The sequence below is a fragment of the Carassius auratus genome, chromosome 3, assembly GCF_003368295.1.
Source record: "Carassius auratus strain Wakin chromosome 3, ASM336829v1, whole genome shotgun sequence".
Lineage (NCBI taxonomy): Eukaryota > Metazoa > Chordata > Actinopteri > Cypriniformes > Cyprinidae > Carassius > Carassius auratus.
Genome location: NC_039245.1, coordinates 14,441,618 through 14,463,928, shown reverse-complemented (window position 1 = coordinate 14,463,928; position 22,311 = coordinate 14,441,618). Strand labels below are relative to the sequence as shown.

General features: G+C 37.9%; 1 protein-coding gene across 1 annotated transcript; it reads right to left on the bottom strand.

The window, feature by feature from the left end:
• Positions 1 to 488: 488 nt before the first annotated feature.
• LOC113054754 (GTPase IMAP family member 8) lies at positions 489 to 21,114 on the bottom strand. The gene is made up of 7 exons (XM_026220534.1): positions 20,870 to 21,114; positions 13,451 to 13,492; positions 7,278 to 7,313; positions 6,215 to 6,916; positions 4,891 to 4,935; positions 4,169 to 4,810; positions 489 to 3,527 (listed from the first exon to the last, which is right to left on the bottom strand). The coding sequence occupies exons 1-7, from the start codon at positions 20,883 to 20,885 to the stop codon at positions 1,597 to 1,599; spliced, it is 3,414 nt and encodes a 1,137-aa protein (XP_026076319.1). The 5' UTR covers positions 20,886 to 21,114; the 3' UTR covers positions 489 to 1,596.
• Positions 21,115 to 22,311: the final 1,197 nt, after the last annotated feature.

Below are 22,311 nucleotides of genomic sequence, written 5' to 3'. Positions count from 1 at the left end.
GTAATGCAGGAACATTGTTAAAGCATAAGTGGACATAGAATTTAAAATATTCTATTATTAACAAAATTTTAGTTGCCACGATTTTGATAAGTGTATATATATATATATATATATATATATATATATATATATATATATATATATATATATATATATATATATATATATATATATATATTGTATTATTTGTATTTATTTATATATATTGAAACCATTACTATTTTTTTAAATTTAAATTATTAATAAATGAAGTAAATAACTCAACCTTTACAACAATCCCGTAACAATGAGAAATACATAAATTTGTTGAGGGTGATGGGGTTCTGTTGACCACAGCATTCTTTTGCATAGACTTGAAAACTTTGTTGGCATTAATGGAAGTGCATTAGCATGGTTTAAATCATACTTATATGACCACCATCAGTTTGTAGCAGTGAATGAAGATGTATCATATCTAAAAACAAACAAATCTACTATGCTCAGTTATTTTCATTTATTTTTTAACAGACAGTAGTACAAATAATTTTTTTCCCACCTAGATACTCAGTAGTATTACATTTTGTTAAATATGCAGTACATACATACAAGGAATAAATTCTTGAAATATATTTGATTTAGTTTACAGATAAACAAGGGAGAAAAAAAACTGTGACATGTAACGTAGCCTATATATGCTATATATAATTATAGGACTTATATGAGACCTATATATGAGTTTCATTTCATTTTTGTAACATGCTTAATCTGTTCACAGAAAGGAAACTCAAATGACAGAAAGTGAAATCCCCTTTTTGTATTCTTTATTTTAAAAAAGCACAATGCTTTGTTTTCATTGTGAGTGTACACAAATAAGAGTACACCAAGGAAACAGCTGAAGTGATCACGCCGGCGGCACACACACACATCAGTTCCAGCATTGCTAACTTGACAGCGCAGTTGGTACTTTATAAAAATTAAATTCAGTGAAAAAAATAAAAGGATATGTGTTATTTAACTATAGCAGGTTTGCATCATATTCTGAGTTTGCATTTCTGTTTTTACTAATTTTACTGTGTGCAAGTGAGTGAATCCTGAGGCAGTGTTGAGCAGGGTTATGATGACTGGATTTGATATGGGCTTGCTCAGTACTGCTGGTAGGGGTGACCAGGATGGAGGAATAGTTGCACACAACTTGGGGACAGGAGATCTTGAAGGAGGGATCACTGGAGACACACAGGAGGAACGCTTGAGGTCTAGGAGGAACGTGCTGACAAGGTAGGTAGAGAGTCAATGCTAGTAGCTTGTAAGCGGGAGGTTTCCGCTGTGCAGCTACGAGATCAGACTGACTGAGGTGTGGGCTTTTGTGGTGGTGAGATGAATGAGATCAGGTGCTGGTGATTAAACGATTGGATTGTGAACAGGTGCTGGTGATTAATGCTCGAGTGAGAGAGTGCGCTGTGGGTGATAAGCCTGACCGACGTGTGACAGTCTCCCTCATATTAACCTCTAAAGCCTGCCGGACTTGATGTTTCATCGTTGTGCTGGTTTTATTATGCTTGGTAGCTCACTTACACCAGAGCTTTAATTCTGGCTCCTTTATAAAGAGGAAAAAAAGCTTCACATAACAGAACACCATCTATTTTTTAAATCCTCAATCTCCTTTTTTAGTTTTTCCACTTCCTCACTTTTCTCTTCTTTGAAATGTTGAAAGAGTTTTTCCAGTAATTCATACTGTTTTTGATCCTTATTCAGCATCTGTCTGAGCTCCTCTTTTCCGTCTCTCAGATCATTCAGTTCTTCTGCTTGTCTTCTGGCTTCATCTTCATGTTTCTTCATCAAGGATCTTATTTCTAGCTCATGTTTCTCTTTCATTGCATCTCGCGCTTTCTCTTCTCTTTCCTTTCTCTCCTTCTCCTCTCTTTCTCTCCGCACAATCTCTTCTTCTTGTTCATGTTTCAGATCTTCAATCACTTTCTTCCATCTCTTTCTCTCGTTTTCTTGTTTCTCATCATCCTCTCTTTTTCTTCTCTCCCACTCCTCTTTTCTCTCTCGCTCTAGTCTTTCATAATGTCTTTCCGTTTCAGTTTTCATTCGTTCATATTCTCTCTCTTTATCTTCTTTCTCTCTTCTCTGTTTCCGTCTCTCCTCCTCAATCTTCTGTCGTTCTTCTTCTCTCTCTCTTTCAAATCTCTTTCTCATTTTCTCCAGTTCTTCTTGTTTTTCTCTCAGTTGTTCCTCATATCTCTCTTTTCTCGTTCTTTCATCTTCCTCTCGTTCTCTCATCTGTCGTTTATTTTTATCCTCCCATTCTCTCTGTTGTCGTTTAATTTCCTCTTGAATCTCTTTTCTGTCATTTTCAGCCTCTTTTATTTTTCTCACCCATTCTTGTTTCTCTTTCTCTTCTTCTTCATTCCTCCTTTTCTCCACGAAATCTCTCTTTTTAGTTTCTTCTTTTTGTTTCTGTTTTAATTCGGCCATGGCACATTCATTCTCATTTCTCATCTTTTCTTGATCTCGTCTGTATTTCTCTTCTCTCTTTCTATCTTCTTCTTCTCTTTCTCTTTGCTGTTTCTCATACTGTGATCTCTGGTTTTCAATCTCTCTCTTCATCTCTTCCATTTTTCTATAATATTCAGCTCTTTCCTGTATTTCTTCTTCTGATCGTTTCTGGTTTTCAATCACACGTTTTTGTCGCTCTGTTTTCTCTTTTTCCTCAAACGCTTTTATCAGTTTCTCCTCCTTTTGTCTGAACTCCTTCTCTCTTTGTATTTTTTCCTCATCTGCTTTTCTTCTCTCTTCCTCAAGTCCCTTCTTGAGCTCTTCCATTTCTGTCTCATATTTGGCTCTCAGTTTCTCATGTTGATCCTGAATTTCTCTCTCTCTCTCTTTCATTATTTCCTCCATCCTCTTCTTAATGGACATCTCAGCCTCCTCAAACATGCTGTTAGTGAAGTATCGACCCTCATTACTGTTCTTCAGCTCTTCTATCATGCTGAACAGCTGAATCACTTGACTTTTGTCTCGTTCTTCATTATTATTGAAAGCCAGGAATCTGTCTCCACAATCACTGATCAGTTTCTTGAGTCCTGCATTGTTACTTCTCTTCACATAATCCTCTATAGATTTACTCTTAAGATTGTCTCCTCCAGTGAACAGAACAATGCTGAACTGAGCAGCTTTTGGACCGAAGATCTTCTTTATCAGTTGCATAGTATCATTCTCCTCTTTGGTGAATCTTCCCAAACTCAACACAATGACAAACACATGAGGTCCAGGAGACGAGAGTGAAACACATTTCACTATTTCTTCTGCTACTTGCTCATCTGGCAGTGTTGTGTCAAAGATACCAGGAGTATCGATAACAGCTACTGATCGACCATTGACTTCTCCAACTCCCTTCTGACAAACAGTGGTCACTGAATCTGAAATTAAGTCACTTTCAAACTCCTCTCTTCCCAGAATAGTGTTTCCTGTTGCACTCTTTCCACTTCCTGTCCTCCCGATCAGCACGATCCTCCGACAATCCTCATCTTGTTTATCTCCAGCTCCTAAAACACATTTTAAATACATGTTATGGCCTGTACACCAAACCGACATCAAACAACCACAGGCCATGAAAGCTGATGATGGCGTTGACTCACGTCATCAGCGTCTGAGTTCAAAATGATTTCCCAATGGTCTCAATTGGCTGAACTAAAGATGATGTTTGCCGTGATTTTGCCAAGTAAGACATGTTCCTGGATCAACATTACTGTCCAAAAATATAGACTTACCACAATCCCCAACCCTGAGTGTAAGCCTAAAACAGATATTTCCTGAAAAGTTATATCTCAATTCTGATTGGTTGATTGGAATGTTGTTCCAGGATTAACAAGGATGATGATCCATGAACATGTTGTACTTGGTCAAATCACGCTCACCAAAGCTGACAAGTGAAGAAACCACAAAAACTGGCCTGACCAATGCTTGGCGACCATGATGTGGTCCCTTTCAATGGGTGTGAATTGCTTTTTTACAGAATTTGTAAAAGTTACCGTGGCAATTTATGGCAAGACTGTTACTAAAACAATGTAATATCCAACTGTTGATGGAAAATGATAATTAAGCAATAAATGTTTTCCAGATTAGTATCGACTACATCAAGGACATAATCATAATGGGTTCTACATTGAGAGCAAAATTCACTCACCTGTCTGAATCTTCTGCTTTAATTCTTTGATCTCATTTTCCATTTCCTCCAGTTCTTTCTTGTGTTGTTCTTCCAGTTCATGTCTGACTTTGTTCTCTTGTGTTTTCACATACATCTGAGGTGAATAGGGTTCATTCTTCATGTTCTCTATATAATCCAGTAGTTCTGGGATCTGTCTGGAGTTTTCAGGTTCCTTTAACCCCATCACTTTGTACTGACCTCCATAGAGACTGATTAACCTCTGAGATTCTGTGTTGAACTTGACAAAAGCTTCTGCAAGTCCTTCAACAGAGAGACTAGTGGCAAAGAGCAGAACAAAATGCTCTTTGGAGCCAAATATCTTCTGGATCTTCTCTATTTCTGCCTTTTCTTCATTAATAAGTGGACCAACAGGAACAATGAGGAGGAAAGCATGAACTCCAGGATGACAGAGAGACAGACAGCTGAGAGTCTGACGCATCACTTCCTCCTCTGAGAGCCGAGACAGAGCTGGAAGCTCCAGCAGACTGATCAGACGGCCATGAATCTTCACCTCTTTCTTCACACACTCTGATCTTCTGACTGTCTGCTGTAGGATCAGGTCTGATAAGGAGGATTTTAATGTCTCGTCCCTCCCACACACAACCAGATTCAGCTTAGACACTGAAAAATGTAGCAAAGAATGTATCAGTCCCAAATTAAAAAAATTCAGAGTCTTTGAATTTGTAGGCTGTTTGACTTACTATTAGGACGATTATCCGTTGTTGGACTATGCTCTCTCCTGCTAACTACAATCAAAATTAAAGACACAGAGAGAAAATGATTGGTTTGATGATGTTATAACAGGTTTTGGTGTGTACCTTGGCTTTGGGGTCATGGTTCAGTATGAGTTTGCTGTAACAGGATATGTAATGCTTCATTTATACTGAAAAGACAGCAGTGCTACATAGATGTAGCATGAGCAGTTGTTTTGGATTTAATTGATTTTTTTTTTTTTAATTGTATAATTTCAAGATCTTAAGCAAAAACAGAATATTTCCGCTGTAAACAAAGCAGCGCTGCACTGAAACACTGCTTTATATGGAGGTAAAAGTAGAAGAGGAGAAAGTTTTCTGAAGATGGTCAGTTCCCCTCAGAGAGATAAATTCATATTCATACAACTTTTACATATCTGTCTTTCTGTATTTAGAGCATCACTAACAGAGAGCTTGATTTTTCTGCTACAGTATTTCATCCTCTTAACAGATTCATGAAAAAATTCCACAAATATTTTGGGAAATGATTGAAAGTGACATGACATAAAGCCAAGTATGGTGGCACATACTCAGAATTCATACTCTGCATTTAACCCATCGAAAGTGGACACACACAGCAGTGAACAAACACACACACACACACACACACACACACACACACACACACACACACACACACACACACACACACACACACACACACACACACACCAGGAGCAGTGCCCGGAGAGCAGTTTGGGGTTCGGTGCTTTGCTCAAGGACACCTCAGTCGTGGTATTGCCAGCCCGAGACTCAAACCCACAACCCTAGAGTTAGGAGGCAAACACTCTAACCACTAGGCCTTGTCTAAAAAGACAAAGTCCATATGCTTTGCAATAAGAAAACTACCAGTATCAGAATTAAGCATTAAAATTAAAGATCAGATTATAGAACAAGTATCAGAATAAGAATATTTTGGTATGATTTTAGATTATTAGATTTTAAAAGTCATGTTAAAAAGTTGCTTGAAACAAATCTTACTAGCTTTAGAATACTAAGAAACATATGTTTAACATATGATCATGCTTTTCAGTTTTGTTTTTAAGTTTGATTATATCACATGTGGTATATGGATTAGCTATTTGATTTCAGACAAATCAGTCCATAATTAATCAGGTTGAATGCTTCTATAAAAAAGCTTTGAAAATTTTAGATAATATAAATATTTTGTTATTTACTGCAATTCTACTCATAATTGTAAATGTACACTCAAGTGTACCAAATATATTTGGGGGTCTCTCCATTTTTAAGGCAACAAACTATGAGGACTTACAAGGGTTTGGGAACTTAGGTAAACCGCGCGTTCTTCTTTCTTCCTTTTTCTCTTTATGGCTCTCATCAATATTTTCATCCTCTGAGAGATCAGAATCCATGGATCCGCTGTCTTCTGCGTCCACTGATGAGGCGATCTTTGGTGTTTCTTTCATTGTCTCAGGATGATATTTTATCTTCAGTGCATTCTTAACTCTTTTGAAAATCTGTGAGCGGATTGTTTTTTTATCCTTAAACTGAAGGTGTCCTCCTCCACACTCTTCAGTTAACTGTTGAATGAATTCATTAACTTTCACAGAAGCCTGTTGACCACCATGTGTCTCTTCATCAGTCGTGAGCACTATAGTGTGTTTAATGGCTTCTTCACTGAACTCTTTTAGCACACACCTCACTCTTCTCAGGTCCTCCTCGGTGAAGTCTTTATGCTTCAGTATGAGTATAAAGGCATGAGGTCCTGGATCAAACAGATTCACACACTCTCTCACCGTCTGTGTGATCTGATGATCTGAGATGTTTGGCTGGAACACCTGAGAATTGATGATGACAGTCACGTGACTTTTCTTTAGTTTTCCTCCAACTCTCTGACTGCTCTGATGGAGCATCTTCTCATCAGGAGCTTCACTCTTAAACGCATCTGTTCCTAAGATGAAGTTTCCCACTCGACTGTTATCTGACACGTTCTTCCCCAGGAGAACAATCCTCACTGCAATGAGCAAATCAGACGTTTGGTATTTAAAAGGCACACACATTCTCTATGACAGTGTTTGAACATCCAACATAATCATCCATACAGAAGAGCTAATCAAACAGTGATTAATTTGTGAGTTCTCTTGTTAAGCATTTATTTCTCTAGCAAGGCTCTCACACAGTGTTTTCTTTGTTTCCCAGTACAAACATCGGTACAAAGTCTGAAATCAAGATACTCTTGAGATGTAAAATACTATTGTTAGAAAAAAAAAAAAAAACTCTTCAGTGCAACTTTTGTTGTATGTGATTTTCATACTGATTTTCATTCAAAAACAATTTGCTGTAAAAATTGTTTATCAAGTCAAAAATTGACTTACTGCTGGGGAGACTGAAATCTGGAATACTTAAGCCCACTGTAAAACACAAGAGCACAAACACAGACAGTTCGTGAATCGGGTGAACATTATGTGCATTATGTGAACAGTTACTTCCCTCAGGCTTTCCATCTCACCAACAGTTAGCTTTACAGTAGACATGCAATACACAATACTATTAATGCATTTATTGATTTAACACACATACTGCTTATTCACATTTCCTTGCATTTGTACATAACATACTTGTACACAGTGGTGTAATGCACATCTCTGAGGCCCCCCCTCAAAAAAGGCGACAGGACCCCTCCCACCAGCAGTGATGCCATGCCACGCAGGAAAATGTATTGTGCACCTGGTGCAGTATACTACTGAGTCCGTCTCCCCCATTTACATAACTGATTTAATAGTAAGGAATGTGGAAAATTATAATTGCATTGATGCATTTGATGTTATTCTTGAATAACATTACAAATATGTGTAGTGATTTTGATATCGCGTTTTAGTAAGACTGAAATCTAAGAAGAAATATTTCTTCAGTCTGAACGTGGAGGAGAAATTTGTTTACAACATTTTTTATTAAACCAGTTGAGCTGTGAGACCAAACACGGACAACAGGGAGACACCAAAAGATCACTAAACCTGCTGCCTTAACCTGACTGTACGTGTTCCTAAATGGATCCATTCAGAATAACTAAACCAGCACATAATACATATATGTAATAAAACACCCAGACACTGACCCTTTGACTCAGTACCGCCAACATGTCAGAAGTACCAGTATGCACGAAAAAGTGCCAGTACACTAAAGACTAATATATTGAAGTGCCAGTACTGTCTATTTAAGTACAGTAACTGATGTCTCATGTTGTCAGATCATTGTTGTTCTCCGTTGTGTTCCCTTCTGTTCCCTTGGCTGTGTTGGATCAGCACCGGATCACCGAGGATCATCACTGGTTGCCCACCGAGGTCCCTGCGTCACCCACCATCAGAGCTTGTGATCATCGCCACTCTCCATCAGTGTTCTGGACTTCCTTGTTGTTTGTTTGTCTGACTACATTCTTTACCTGGTAAATAAATCGCTTTGCTTTTGCATCCTGCCTCTGTGTCGTCAAAGAACGATCTGACCACATCATGGATGCAGCAGGCACAACCAGCTGGGATGATTTCATTCTTGCAGCATGGCGAGGATGGACCAACAAGAAGAGAGTATCGCCAACACAAGTCGGGTGATCCAAGTTCTTGTGGCGCAGGTGTCCGAGCTCACCCAACAACTCCAACATCTGAAAAGCCCCGCTGCACAACCCCACCGCCAGTTCTACCAGTTCCACCTGAGCCAGCTCCTCAGCATGAGCCCTGTTTACTCACACCAGAGGGATACTCAGGTGAGCCCGAGTATTGCAGAGCATTCCTTACCCATTGCTCAATGTATTTCTCATAGCAGCCACAGACGTTTCAACCAAGGTGGAATTTGTCCTTACTCTTCTGTCAGGCAAGGCGGCTCATTGGGGAACGGCGGTGTGGGGAAATCAAGACCCATGCTGCGCCTCATTCCAGGCACTCTCAGAAGAGATGAAGAGGGTTTGCGGTCGTGCAGCAGCAGGTAGGGAGGCGGCCAGACTACTCGTCGATCTCCGCCAGGGGGGCACTCGGTGTCGGAGTAATCCATCCAGTTCCGTACCCTGGCCGCAAAGTGTCATCGGAATGAGGAGGCGCAGTGGGACCGGTTCCTGCATGGGTTGGCTGACCATGTCCAAAGAGAGATTTACATGCTGGACTTTCCTCCCCAGCTTAACGGACAAATTTAAACTACCAATACACACTTCGACGTTTGCTTGAGTAGAATGGGATGGTTTCAGCAGAGTCACAAGTTTTGCAGCACAGAGGACTCAAGCACCGGCAGAGAGGACACAGTCAGCCCCGTCTCCGATCTCGAGCCCATGCAGGTGGGTAGAGCTCAGCTTCCCCGGGAGGAGAGAGAGAGGTGGAGTTCCCAAGGACTTTGCCTCTACTGCAGCAAGGCGGGTCACTTCATCCATTCCTGCCATTAAAGGGATCAGGCCCAGTAACTATGAAGCTGCTATCGGGTGGGATCTACATGCCTTCCAGTAAGACTTAGGTGGGCAACCCTTACGCACAAGACTAAGGCATTACTGGACTCTTGGGCGGAAAGAAACATTTTTTAAACTGGCACGCCAACTTCATCTTCCCATCTTTCCCCTCACACACAAGATTTCTTAATGGACAGCAACTCCCCAACATTTCTCACGTTACCGGATCCATCACCCTCATTACTTCTGGCAACCACTCCGAGAGCATAACATTCCTCCTCATGTACTCACCACTGGCACCTGTAGTACTTGGTCACTCCTGGCTCACTCTGCACAATCCCAGAATCAATTGGCGCCACAATTCTGTGTCTGCTTGGAGTAATCTTTGTCATGAGTCATGTGTCTGCTTGTTCATCTGTGCCTGTTTCTGTGTTCCAGTAAAGGCAGTGAATTTGTCTAACATGCATTATAAATGTTATACATTCAAATTTTAAATGTTTTAAAAATGTTATTTAACATTATAAATATATTAGGTTACACCATACTCCTTTGGTGCCACCTAGAGATGAATACCTCCTTGCAGTTCATGGCTGTGAACAAGATCTCATTGAGGAACCCCATGATAGCAAGAAGGACTCGCCTCCGCCTGTTTGTGGCTACGATACTTATGTTCCTTTATGGGCACAAGACCTGTCTGATCTCTCTCATTATCATACAGATGATGAGGATTCCTTGTTGTGGCCCAGTATGCCGTCTCATCAAGTTTCTTATCGACCAACAACAGATCCTTACTATAGCTGCTCAAGCGACAAAGTGCGTTATTTACAAGAGGCTGCTTTGACTGATCGCTTGGATCATACTTCAGATGATTGGTGGCGAGAGTACAGTCGAGATGATAGACCATTCAGACCATTCAGACCATTCATTGGGTCATTCTGAGAGTTATTGCCCAATGCACCCTCTAGGTCCCACTCCTACAATCCCCGATTTCAGTCATGATGATCTCATCTCATCGCACTCACTGTTACGCCTGCCTGTTTGCCCCCTACTGACTCTGTTACACAGTGCAGATGTAAATTTGGACAACAGATGTACTCAATTCTTAACTAACTCACCAGAGTATAAAGACCGGTGACTTGGAATGAGAGGTGGCTCGCTTCCCATTCATCCCATTGCTATATTTGTTTATTTAATAACCACACGCGTGTGTCCTATTTTCCCCTTTTAGACGTCGGTTTCTTTTGAATTATTTGCTTTGATAATACATTTCTTTATTGTTAAAGAATTTGTTGTCTGCCTCTTTTAGGTCGTGGTCTACGAGCCAGCCGTAACGCTCACTGATATGCATGGACAGCCACATCAGTAAGTCTTTCTAATCTTATGGACGGGCCCAGTATCAGGAGTGGGGTGCTTTCTTCAGCCTTTAATGCAGCCATTTCCAACTGTTGCTTGTTCTGGGGAGTTTCCATCTTTAGTCTCCTCTTCAGCTGGTGAAATTAATGTTCAATCAGATTTAAATCTGGAGGTTGATTTGGGCAATCTAAGACTTTTAATTTCTTTGCCTTGATAAAGTCCTTGACTGCACTGGCAGGGTGTTTTGGGTCATTGCCCTGATCCAATATGAAGTGCTTTCTAATGCGTTTGGTGGCATTTTCTTGAATATTGGTAGCTAAGATGATTTTAATTAATTAATTAATTCTGCTGCTCTCATCATACAATAAGTCATCATTAAAATGAATAGGTCCTGTTCTAGAGACAGCCATGCATGCCCATGCCATGACACCACCTCCACCAAGCTTCACAGATGAGCTTGTATGCTTAGGATAATTTGCAGTTCCCTCTTTTTTTCAGTTCCCGCTTTCCAATCATTAAAATAAAGGTTCATCCAAAACTCTGTTGGCTCTCTTTTGTGAAGAATCTTGCCTTCCTATGTTTGGTGCTGATCAGAGGTTTGCATCTTGCTGTAGCTTCTGTAGCTCCCTGGAGGTTGTTGGTGAGTTTACAGACATGTATTTTAGGGTTAATTTTCACAGCTTTTATGATTGTCTGTCATCAACTACTGTTTTTTTTTCTCAGCCGATCAGGCCATCATTTGTTGCTGATGTCGCCAGTAGTTTCCAAACTAAATGATGTTTTATTAACAAAGTTCGGGAGAAGCACGAGCAGATAATTAACACAGGTGGAGAGCACTCAGCAATCAATGGTAAGAGGTGTATATATACAGCAGTCTCACCTCAATTCATTTGACAGTCTCGCAGCATCCCCCCACCACCCCTTCTCCACACTTCTAATCCTAAACCACTTACATAGGGTAGGGGGGAGTACTCTGGGTTCGGGCCGAACTCCGAGCTCGGAGCCCTCCCTCCGGACAGCACGCCAAATACGCATTAAATCTTACCCTCCCAATTGTATGTAAGTGTGAACTCGTGAAATAGCGTAGAGAGCCAATGAGCGTTTGATATCGCTGCGTAAAACTTGTTGTAAAATGTCTCAATGGCACATTTTTAAATAGTTCCTATAGCTACAGAGGAAGGAGATACATATCGCTGATGAATGCGGTTTGAATGGATCGGTTCCTCACACCAAGCATCACATGGATACAGAATCTAAATAAAATACTTTCATGATCATTTTATTTAATGCTTGTGCATGACAGAATACTAATAAAAATGATGTACCCCTACTCTCTATTATAGATCAGTGTGTGTCCCATAGTAAACCAAATCATTTCAAGAGGGTCTGGCTGCAGACTTGCACTTGCACTCTCAGACTTGCATTAAACTAAATTACAATGTCACTTGCAATCGCTACTTGCACTCTGCGCTATGTTGCCAATGGAGACAAGACGCTGGTGAATAAACACAACGCGCAAAGTTTCACGTTAAGCATTTTTCCATGTAGAATAAACTGTCTACAACTTGTTTATATCACTGTCTTTGTACATTAACCTACATTATGTGTTTTATTTATAATGATTTTCTATAGGAGGAAAACAATTTAGCGCACTGCATTCTGTACTCGTCTGTTTGTCTGTACGGAGCTGATCCTTTTAAAATCACTTAATGCATTTCATAATGCACGTTCATATTTGCTGGTCTGTATATACGTTGAGTCAACAACAAGACATATAGGCTATGCCTGCTGAATTGTCTTTATCATCTTAGTCTGTTATTAGGCCACATTAAGTGTTCGCATTGTGTTCATAGCCATCTGCTTTCCTTGTTGTACATTAAATAATAACTATATATCGAATTTGGTCTTTTAATTGAACTTAACGTATCCTAATACATTATGCCATATTAAGTGTTTGTTTTTTTCTACAGGAGGAAAACACTTAACGAAAGACTTTGTGTATAGTAGTAGGCCTCCTAATTTAGTTTTAATCGTTTAATCACCACCACAGCGTCTTGTCTCCATTGTCAACATGCACGATTTGTGTTGATTGCAAGTGACGTCACAGGTAGCGGAGAGTGCAAGTAGCGATGGCAAGTGACATTGTAATTTAGTTTCTTTTTTCTTGTCTTCACCACCTGGCTACTGTTGTAAAATGTTGAAAGATTCAAACAAAAAGTTATCAATAAATAGAAAAAAATGTATAATAATAAAGACTGCAAGTGACGTCGCTAGCGGAAGCACAAGTGTCTGAGAGTGCAAGTCTGAAAGTGCAAGTGCAAGTCTGCAGCCAGACCCTTCTCAATAATTTACATGATAACGGTTGAATACTCTCTCTCTCTCTTTCTTTTCATGTAAGGATTCTAAGATGATTCTAGGCCACATGTGGGTCAGGTGCGCTTGATATGTGGGTTGCACCTATCCCTCCTTTCAAATAGACATTTCCCTGAAACTATTGGGACTTATCAGAACTGAGAACTACCTCACGGCATGATCTAAGTATCTCTGTATCTTTGAATCCTGTCTCTGAATACTGCACAGGCCTGCAGTTTGTTTTATTTACACGAATGTGTATTTCTACAAGTGTGAATAATTAGTACATTCTAGTGTGAAAACAATAGATTGAGTGAATCCTAATATATGACTCTGGCCCCTTTACTCCTCTCTTGGTCATTATTTAGGACTATTTTTTATGTTTTTTGATATAAATTGAGTTGAAATTCTAGCACTCACGTTTCTCTTTTACTCTCGCAGTCGATAGCATTCGTGTATAGTCTGGAAATAAACAAAACAAACATGACATGAAACAGGCACACACAAAACAAACAGATATTGACAAGCTACAAATACTTTAACTCCACAGAAATATAGTTTAATGCTTAAACCGTTTTTGGTTTTTGTGTTTTTTTTTTTTCCTGTAGTGACTCTTAATTGTATAATGCCTAAAGCTCTGACAGTTGGACACTTAGAGGAGTGAAACTGGTGTGATCTTCAGCTTGATCTGTGAGTGTTTTCACATCAAGCTCTTGTCTGTAAACCCTTGGTAAGTCCACAGTAAGGAAAGTGAAAGAAAGGCGTTCTTCAGGTTTAACGTCTATTAACAATAAACACGAAAACTTTCACAATAGCATTTAATTGCATGGCTGTGTTCCCCGTTTTTTTGTCTAATATTGTCATACGGTTGCTATACCATTGAATAACGGTTTCCAATTCATTAGGTTAATCACAATTTTCACAATACATTTCCCTGGGTCACTAACATCACTATTCTGATCTGTGAAAATGTTGGTGGTAATATCCTGTTATTATGGAGGTAAATCAGTAGCTTAATTCAAGAGCTTGTTGATCTGAATGTGAGAACTTGTCATGATAACATTCGTATTTATAAGTTGAAATTTGAAAGTGAAATTTACACTCACAGCTCTGATGTGAACAGCTGAATCTTTCAATTTGCACACACACACAATGATAAAAACATGCTGTGTGCCTAATGGTTAGAGAGGTGGACGAGTTACCAGAAGGTCACAGGTTCAAGTCTCAGTGCTGGCAGTTGTCGTAGGTGAGGGGGGAGTGAATGAACAGTGTGTGTGTGTTCACTTCTCACTGCTGTGTGTGCACTTGAATGGGTTAAATGCAGAGCACCAGTTCAGAGTATGGGTACCAATACTTGGAAAATGTCACAACTTTCACTTTTTTTAAAAACTCACTTGTGCACTTGTATATGCAGATGTGAGAGTTCAATTCAAGTTTATTTGTATAGCACTTTTTACAATACAAATCATTACAAAGCAACTTTACAGAAAATTATGTTTCTACAATATTTAGTTGTAGCGTATAAGTGGTCACTGTCAGTTTGTGCACGTATGACAAGATTTTTCAGAAAAACTAATACAAGACGTATAGTCAGCCAGATGATGAACATTATTAACATGATTAATTAATAATTTCTATATGATGCAGTCACACTTGTAGCAATATTTGTTAGTTCTGTTTGTTGATTCAGGGTTAGCATCATCTGAGGTCCTCTGAGGGTCAGCATCATCTCTTCTCAGGTGTTCTGGATCCAGACTGGAGCTTGTGTAAATCCTAGTTACCACGGGATGAAGATCCAGCAGAAACAGAGAAACACATAGAGACATCATTAGCATAGCTGCTGATCCAACAAAGTAAAATGAATTAGTTTAACCCAAACTAAAGAATAATAATGCACATTTGATCAGATGCAACTGCAGTCACAATTTAAGAGATGCATTATTTGAATGCTTGTTGAAAGAGATGTGTTTTTAATCTAGATTTAAACAGAGAGAGTGTGTCTGAACCCCGAACATTATCAGGAAGGCTATTCCAGAGTTTGGGAGCCAAATGTGAAAAATCTCCTTTATGCAGCGCGCCTAAGTGGAGCACGAGAACAGAGCAGACTGGGCCAGGGGTGGATCTACCGGGGTGGCAAAAGAAAGCCTTGCCACCCCTGCTGCCACCCCAGTTGGCAGCAACGAATTAAATGTTATGACCAATTTGAAAACTCCCGAACTGATTCAAATGATTTGGGATCCCCAAACTGACTCAAATGATTCGCGAACCGCTTTGAACTCCTGAACTGACTCAAATGATTTGCGAACCCAATACGAACTCCCGAACTGACTCAAATGATTCGCGAACCCGCTCCGAACTCTTGAATTGATTCAAATGATCTGCGATCCCCAAACTGATTAAAATGATTCGCGAACCCGCTCCGAACTCTTGAATTGATTCAAATGATCTGCGATCCCCAAACTGATTAAAATGATTCGCGAACCCGCTCCGAACTCCCGAACTGACTCAAATGATTCGCGATCCCACTCCGAACTCCCAAACTGACTCAAATGATTCGCGACCCCCATAACTGACTCAAATGATTTGCGAACCCGCTTTGAACTCCTGAACTGACTCAAATGATTTGCGAACCCAATACGAACTCCCGAACTGACTCAAATGATTCGCGAACCCGCTCCGAACTCTTGAATTGATTCAAATGATCTGCGATCCCCAAACTGATTAAAAAGATTCGCGAACCCGCTCCGAACTCTTGAATTGATTCAAATGATCTGCGATCCCCAAACTGATTAAAATGATTCGCGAACCCGCTCCGAACTCCCGAACTGACTCAAATGATTCGCGATCCCACTCCGAACTCCCAAACTGACTCAAATGATTCGCGACCCCCATAACTGACTCAAATGATTCGCGAACCCGCTCTGAACTCCCGAACTGACTCAAATGATTCGTGAACCCGCTTTTAACTCCCAAACTGACTCAAATGAATCGCCTTCCCGCTACGAACTCCCGAACTGACTCATATGTAAATCATGCTACTCTTTCACATGGGATCAAACGCAAACTTGAAGCTCAATAGCATTTGAGGAGAAAGACTTGTAGTCATAAAACAATTGTAATGTGTTCATTTGGGTGTCAGCTACAATGCACACCTTATACATTTTTAATATATATTGAAATAATGTATAAATCATTTAGGTAAAAATGAGGCCCATTTATCACTTTCAGGCACATTCCTGTGAAAGTATATATATATATATTTTTTTTTTTTTTTCAGGTTCCCTTACGAAAATTACCCATGGTTTTAACTATAACACCACAAATCATTGTTCTTATAGCCATGGTAACTGCAAATTAACCATGGTTTTCTTACTTCAAATAATAATTTACAAAGTATTAAATATACTGTAATATTTTTTTTTTTTTTTGCTATAAAAACAGACCTAAGCCATCAATAGCCTTTAAAATGACTTAAAATGTATTATATAAGAAAAAAATAATGAGGCAATAATGATTGGTTAATAATAACACTGTTACAATACATAATGTAGGCAAATACAAAATAAACAGTTTATGTAGATGTTATTACAAATGCCATGTGATTGCTGCTGTTACACTTACAGGACGATCAAATCCTTGTTTAGGAGACTGACCAAACATTTCATTCAAATATTCACTTCATCTTTCATTTTTGGACATCTTATTGCTATAGATGACCCAGGCTTTATAATTTCTACAACAAAAAGCGTGCATATCACAACCCTTACAAAAATAAACCATGGTTTTATCATAGTAAAACTGCTTAGTTTCCTTTTGCATGATTTCTGAATGCTTAAGACTATGAAATAAATTAGAGTCATAATAAAGTTATAGCCACAGGTAAATGTCGAGAGCTACAATTGTGATTTGTAAATAATACAATTTATTCATTGAGTTTTTTATTTGATTAAAGTTCTATTTTCACTCTATAGTAGGTGTTTTTTCATTATATTTGAGGAAGGGGGCACAACAATACACTCCTGCTCAGGACACACATTTGACCAGCAGCGGCCCTGAAGGGGTTGTTATACACGTCTCTACTACACACACACACTGAAGCACGCGTGGTGTTTTTTAGTTAATTGATATCTACGCTGACTATGCTTTACAATAGCATCTTATTCTGTGGAATGGAACAGCATTATTTTCTCATACTCCTCCTGAACAGTCAAATATGATTAAACACCTTAAGTGTAACTTTTAACCAATAAATACCTGCACTACATGTTAGCTCAGTCCTGTTTAGTTCATCTGAAGAGATTGTGGGACTAAATAATATGAGCAATAATTATGATCCTTGAATGACCATTTAAAATATAACATTTTCTGATATGCTTATTATTTATATATCAATAAGTGTAGTATTTAGGGTTAAAATAGAGAAAATGTTTTTAAATTCCAGTGCAAAGAGGCAAATCAGAGGCATTTGGAGGCCAGAGATAATAAATACCACTGAAATGTATTTCCATTGTTTAACCCCTAGATGGCCTTCCTGAAGTTTAATAAATACATGTATTTAGCTCTACTCTAGCTGCTCAAAACAGTATTGCTGGTCATAACTGCTTACTCTGTGGGTTTTGCCTCTTAATGTAAATTTAGACGTAATCAACCACTTGATTTGTATAAGCTTTTTATGTTGCATTTAAAAAGGTTCATTATTGTCAAGCAAATTAGGAACTTAACCCAATGAAGAAGTTTAAATTCTTTTTTACAAATTAAATTGTTTTACAAATAACTGATAAATATACATGAAACACATTCTCTGCAGCAGGGACTGGAGCACAAGAAAAGTGGATGGGGACAAATACTGTCAAATTCACGAGGAACATCTGCTGCCTTGTGCCAGAAGGATGTCAACAGGAAGAAGGTTTACCTTCCAACAATGACACAAAGCACACAGCAAAACTGATCACAACGTGCTTGGAGAACTGAAATCCCACTGAAAATGTGTTGAATGACTTTAAGACTGCAGTTCACCAATGGACCCCATGAAATTAATCTGAACTCGAGCAATTCTGCAAAGAAGAGTGGACAAATATTAAAGTAGAAGTAATTAAAGAGACGAAAAAAATACCCAAGGGAGGATCCTTCTTCCAGCTGTGTGACTGTAATTTATTTTTATTTTTCTGAAATATTGGTATTATTTTTTACACTTGGATGATATAAGCAGTGAATAAACAAAATAAAAACTGTCCCTCTTCAACAAAATGTGAATGGATTAAAGGGAGTGGAGATCGATATCCACTGTACATACGTATATCAAAAAGGAAGAGGGTGAAGAAGGAAGAAAAATAAAATGTAGTTAAGCAAATAAAAGAATATCAAATAAGCAAAAATAATAAAGATATAGGGACTGATTTATAAACCATATTTTTGTAGATATATTATAGGATAAAATAGTAATAATCAAGAAAATAAAATGCAATAAGAATATATAAAAATAATAATATAATTTAAATAAACAACAGTATATGCATATACTTGTATACAGATGTTTAAAAAAGTGTCTTATACGTATCATTATAAAGACATTGTAAGAATCATGAAATTAAATTATGATTTTTCTGTATTATAGAAGCTTAAATAAATTACATTAAATTAAATTTATATGGGCAACTTAAATCCACAAAATAAAAATATGAAATAATCATAGTAAAAACAATAATAATCATTAAATTTACAGCAATATATGCGCACACACACACACACACACACACACACACACACAGAGAGAGAGAGGTGTATAAATCATATTATATGCACACTGTAAAAACTTTAAGCCAGTACAACAAAAAACAAACTTGGTACTAATTCCCCTAAGCTTTTTCTTGTTCACTCAACTCTTGTAAAAACAGTTATACTGACTGAAATTAAGTTATCAGTCATACAACAAATATTTAATTGGGTTAACTTAAGATTGTTAGTTTTGTGGAGAGGTGCAACTGTTTTCTAACAATCCTTTTTAAGTTCAGCCAATTCAACATTTTTGGTCTGTAGAACTTAATGTCTGAAGCTGAGTGAATAACAAAATACCATTGGGGATTGGTACAAAGAAATAATGTTACGACTGGAAACTACAATAAAATACTGAAAACAGTGAGTCAGTGTCAAACCAAACATTTATTCATGTTGAAGGCATATTGTGTCATTGTGATTTGCAACTTTTTGGTCTTTACTCTTTCCCGATACTTTTGGATGAGGGCATTGCCATATTTGTCAAGAGCTGTCTGGCACAGTTGTATTTACAGTTTCTAAACTGCATGAAGTTTGCTCTCAAGGTAGATCTGTTTAAGAAAAAGAAAAAAAAGGTTCATAAAAGGCAAATTAATGAATGAACAATGAAATAGACAATTAATTTATACCTGTACATTTAAATTTTTAAGTGTAAGACAACAGCTTGACAGATATTTTCAAAAATCATTATCTCCTCAGAACTTTCATCAATCAATCTACTTCTGTTGGTGCAATTAATCAGAATTGCCTTCAGTACTGTATTATCAGCTAACGGAGAGCCAGGTAGAATGTGTACGACTTCAAAAATGTTACTTTGCGGCAAAATCCATAACTTACTGTAAATATTTCACGTAACGTTAAAAGGGTTAAAAATAAAGCTAGATGTAAACATTCAGTAATGTTGATAACTTACAAAGCAAAGTTAGTGGTGTCTCTATTTTTCCTAATGAACTAATATCAACTAATTCAGAAGGACAACAAAACCAAATAAAAGCACTCACCATAAACATTCCTCTGGATTATTATCGCCCACATGCTGCCTTGTCTTTCAATGAGATTTTCTTCAGCCGCCTGATGAACACGTCTTCTCTCAGTTGATTCTCCCGCATTAAAAACTGAACATATTACAGAAGCTAAGAGAAATATTTAGAAAACATAATGAGCAATAATCGCTGGCAGAACTTCACAGAGGGTTAGTGACTCTTTATGACCATAATAAATCAGAAAAATGTAGAAGAAGATCAATCGCCAGTGCAATAACTGAAATAATTGTGCTCAACATTTTGTGCTATGTGCAAATACACTGATGCACACATTAATCATAATCTATGACTGAAAATATATGCATAAATGCTAAAGCTTTTTATAAATGAATGTACATCTATATATAAAAAAAGATAAAAGTGATGTTAGTGGCAATAATGTGTTCATCAGGGAAGGGTTAACTGACCGAATTTTTAAGATCAGAATAGTTAAGTGATCAAGAAAGGGTTAAGTGACACTTTGGCAAATCCGAATATTGAAGCCATGTACTCAAGCAAAGGCACAACAACCGAAACCGTATTGTCAAACAAAGTGTAACGGAACAACGGAATAAACCAGCAACAGTATGACAATGTTAGACAAAAACGGCCACACGATAAAATGCTATTGTGAAAGTTTTCACACATCCAGCTCGACCTAAAACAATGTTCTTTAATTCCAGCAGTCTGCGTGTTTATTGCTAATAGACATTAAACCTGAAGAACGCTTTCTTTCACTTTCCTTACTGTGGACTTACCAAGGGTTTACAGACAAGAGCTTGATGTGAAAACACTCACAGATCAAGCTGAAGATCACACCAGTTTCACTCCTCTAGTGTCCAACTGTCAGAGCTTTAGGCATTATACAATTAAGAGTTCATAAAGAGTAATTAAGATATTCAGTACTATTTCCATGTCTGTGACAGCGCACTGCGTATTTATAGCCAAAATAAATCTGAATATCAAACAGCAAACTCTCTTTACTGCGGTAGCTACTTTAAACATCCCAAACACTGATATCTGGTTCTCTTTCTTTAGATCTTACCTGCACCAAGTGCCATTTTCCGCCAACGCCTTGAAATCAAAAGTCAGATGTATTGTAATGAAGATGAAATGTGCACATATAAACTCATCTGAGTCTCTCTGGAGTCTCCAAAACACATCGACAGACTTCACTCCTCACTCACGAGATCGATTACACTAAGAAACAGAGATTTAAGAAGACTGTCGTGAGATTATCTACTGTAATGTATCATAAACCTGCCCTCTAGTGCTGACCCATATTCTGATCTGCGAAAGTTACACCGCGTTATCATCCATCATCCATCTGCCAGCACAGAATACATTAACTGATATTTTCTTCTTATTTATTTATTTTTAAATAAACACGAACACATAAACCGTCACTTCATGAGAATTTACCGTTTCATTTGAGAAAACTGTCATATCATAAACACAGACACCCAAAGATCTTCATGGCACCCCATTAAAATAAATGTTCGGTTTAACGTGAGTAAATTGACTATAAATTAAGCTACTGTTGTAGCCTTCAGTAGCTTTAGCTATGTCCATGTAGTAATAATAATATGTCTCTATTAATAATAATAATTATGCCTAGACGGTTGCTTGTTTTTTACTTGTTTTGTTGTAAAGAAATCGTGGCTGCATTTGAAGAAAAATAAGTAATATTACTGTCAAATGCATGTCAGATAATAAAAATACTGTAATGAATACAGTAGTTCACCATGCATCTGTTCACGTTTTATTAAGGGATAAGTCTGAAGCACACCATAAAATAATTCTAGCAATTTACACAGGGCTAGTAGTATATACAGCTGTATATACAGATACACACACATGTATCGGATCAGTACTCGGTATCGGCCGATGACCCTGAGCCCAGGTATCGGAATCAGTATCGGGAAGGGGAAAAGGGTATCGGAACGTCTCTAGCAAATATACTAACAAAAATGTACTCTTTAAATATATAAAAAAAGTATATAAGCATGCTTTTGCCTTTTTTCACAATACAACTTTTAACACACTTAAAAACATTTATATACTCTATGTGTGTTTTTTTATATTTATTTGCCCTTTACTTAAATATATTTTATGAATATTTTTAACTGTGTGCTTAAAATGATCATTGTAACTATACGTTGAATGTGTACTTTCAAAGTACACATTTAAATGATCTGAAGTTGTAGTATATTTTAAGTAAATTTTAAGTTGACGTCATGCTTAGAATTCACTTCATTACTTGGACATATTTGTTTTTTTAGAAAATAATAAAATACATAAATTAAATGAATGCTATGGAGTCAATATAATGCCACATATATATGCAAAAAATGTAGTTTTGCCAAAGAAAATGAAACTATTGAAAATGAATAAATGTGCTTTTTGCAAACAAAAATGAAGAATTGCCAAGGGGTGGAGTCAAGGGACGGGGGCGGGTACAACATGACTCCCTGGAAGTGACGTCAT

Excerpts from the sequence above, each read along its gene's own strand:
- LOC113054754 (XM_026220534.1), bottom strand. Across the intron at positions 4,936-6,214 it reads ACCTAAGTTCCCAAACCCTT|TTAGCAGGAGAGAGCATAGT; the intron begins GTAAGTCCTCAT and ends TTTTGATTGTAG. Across the intron at positions 3,528-4,168 it reads AAAGCAGAAGATTCAGACAG|GAGCTGGAGATAAACAAGAT; the intron begins GTGAGTGAATTT and ends AATGTGTTTTAG.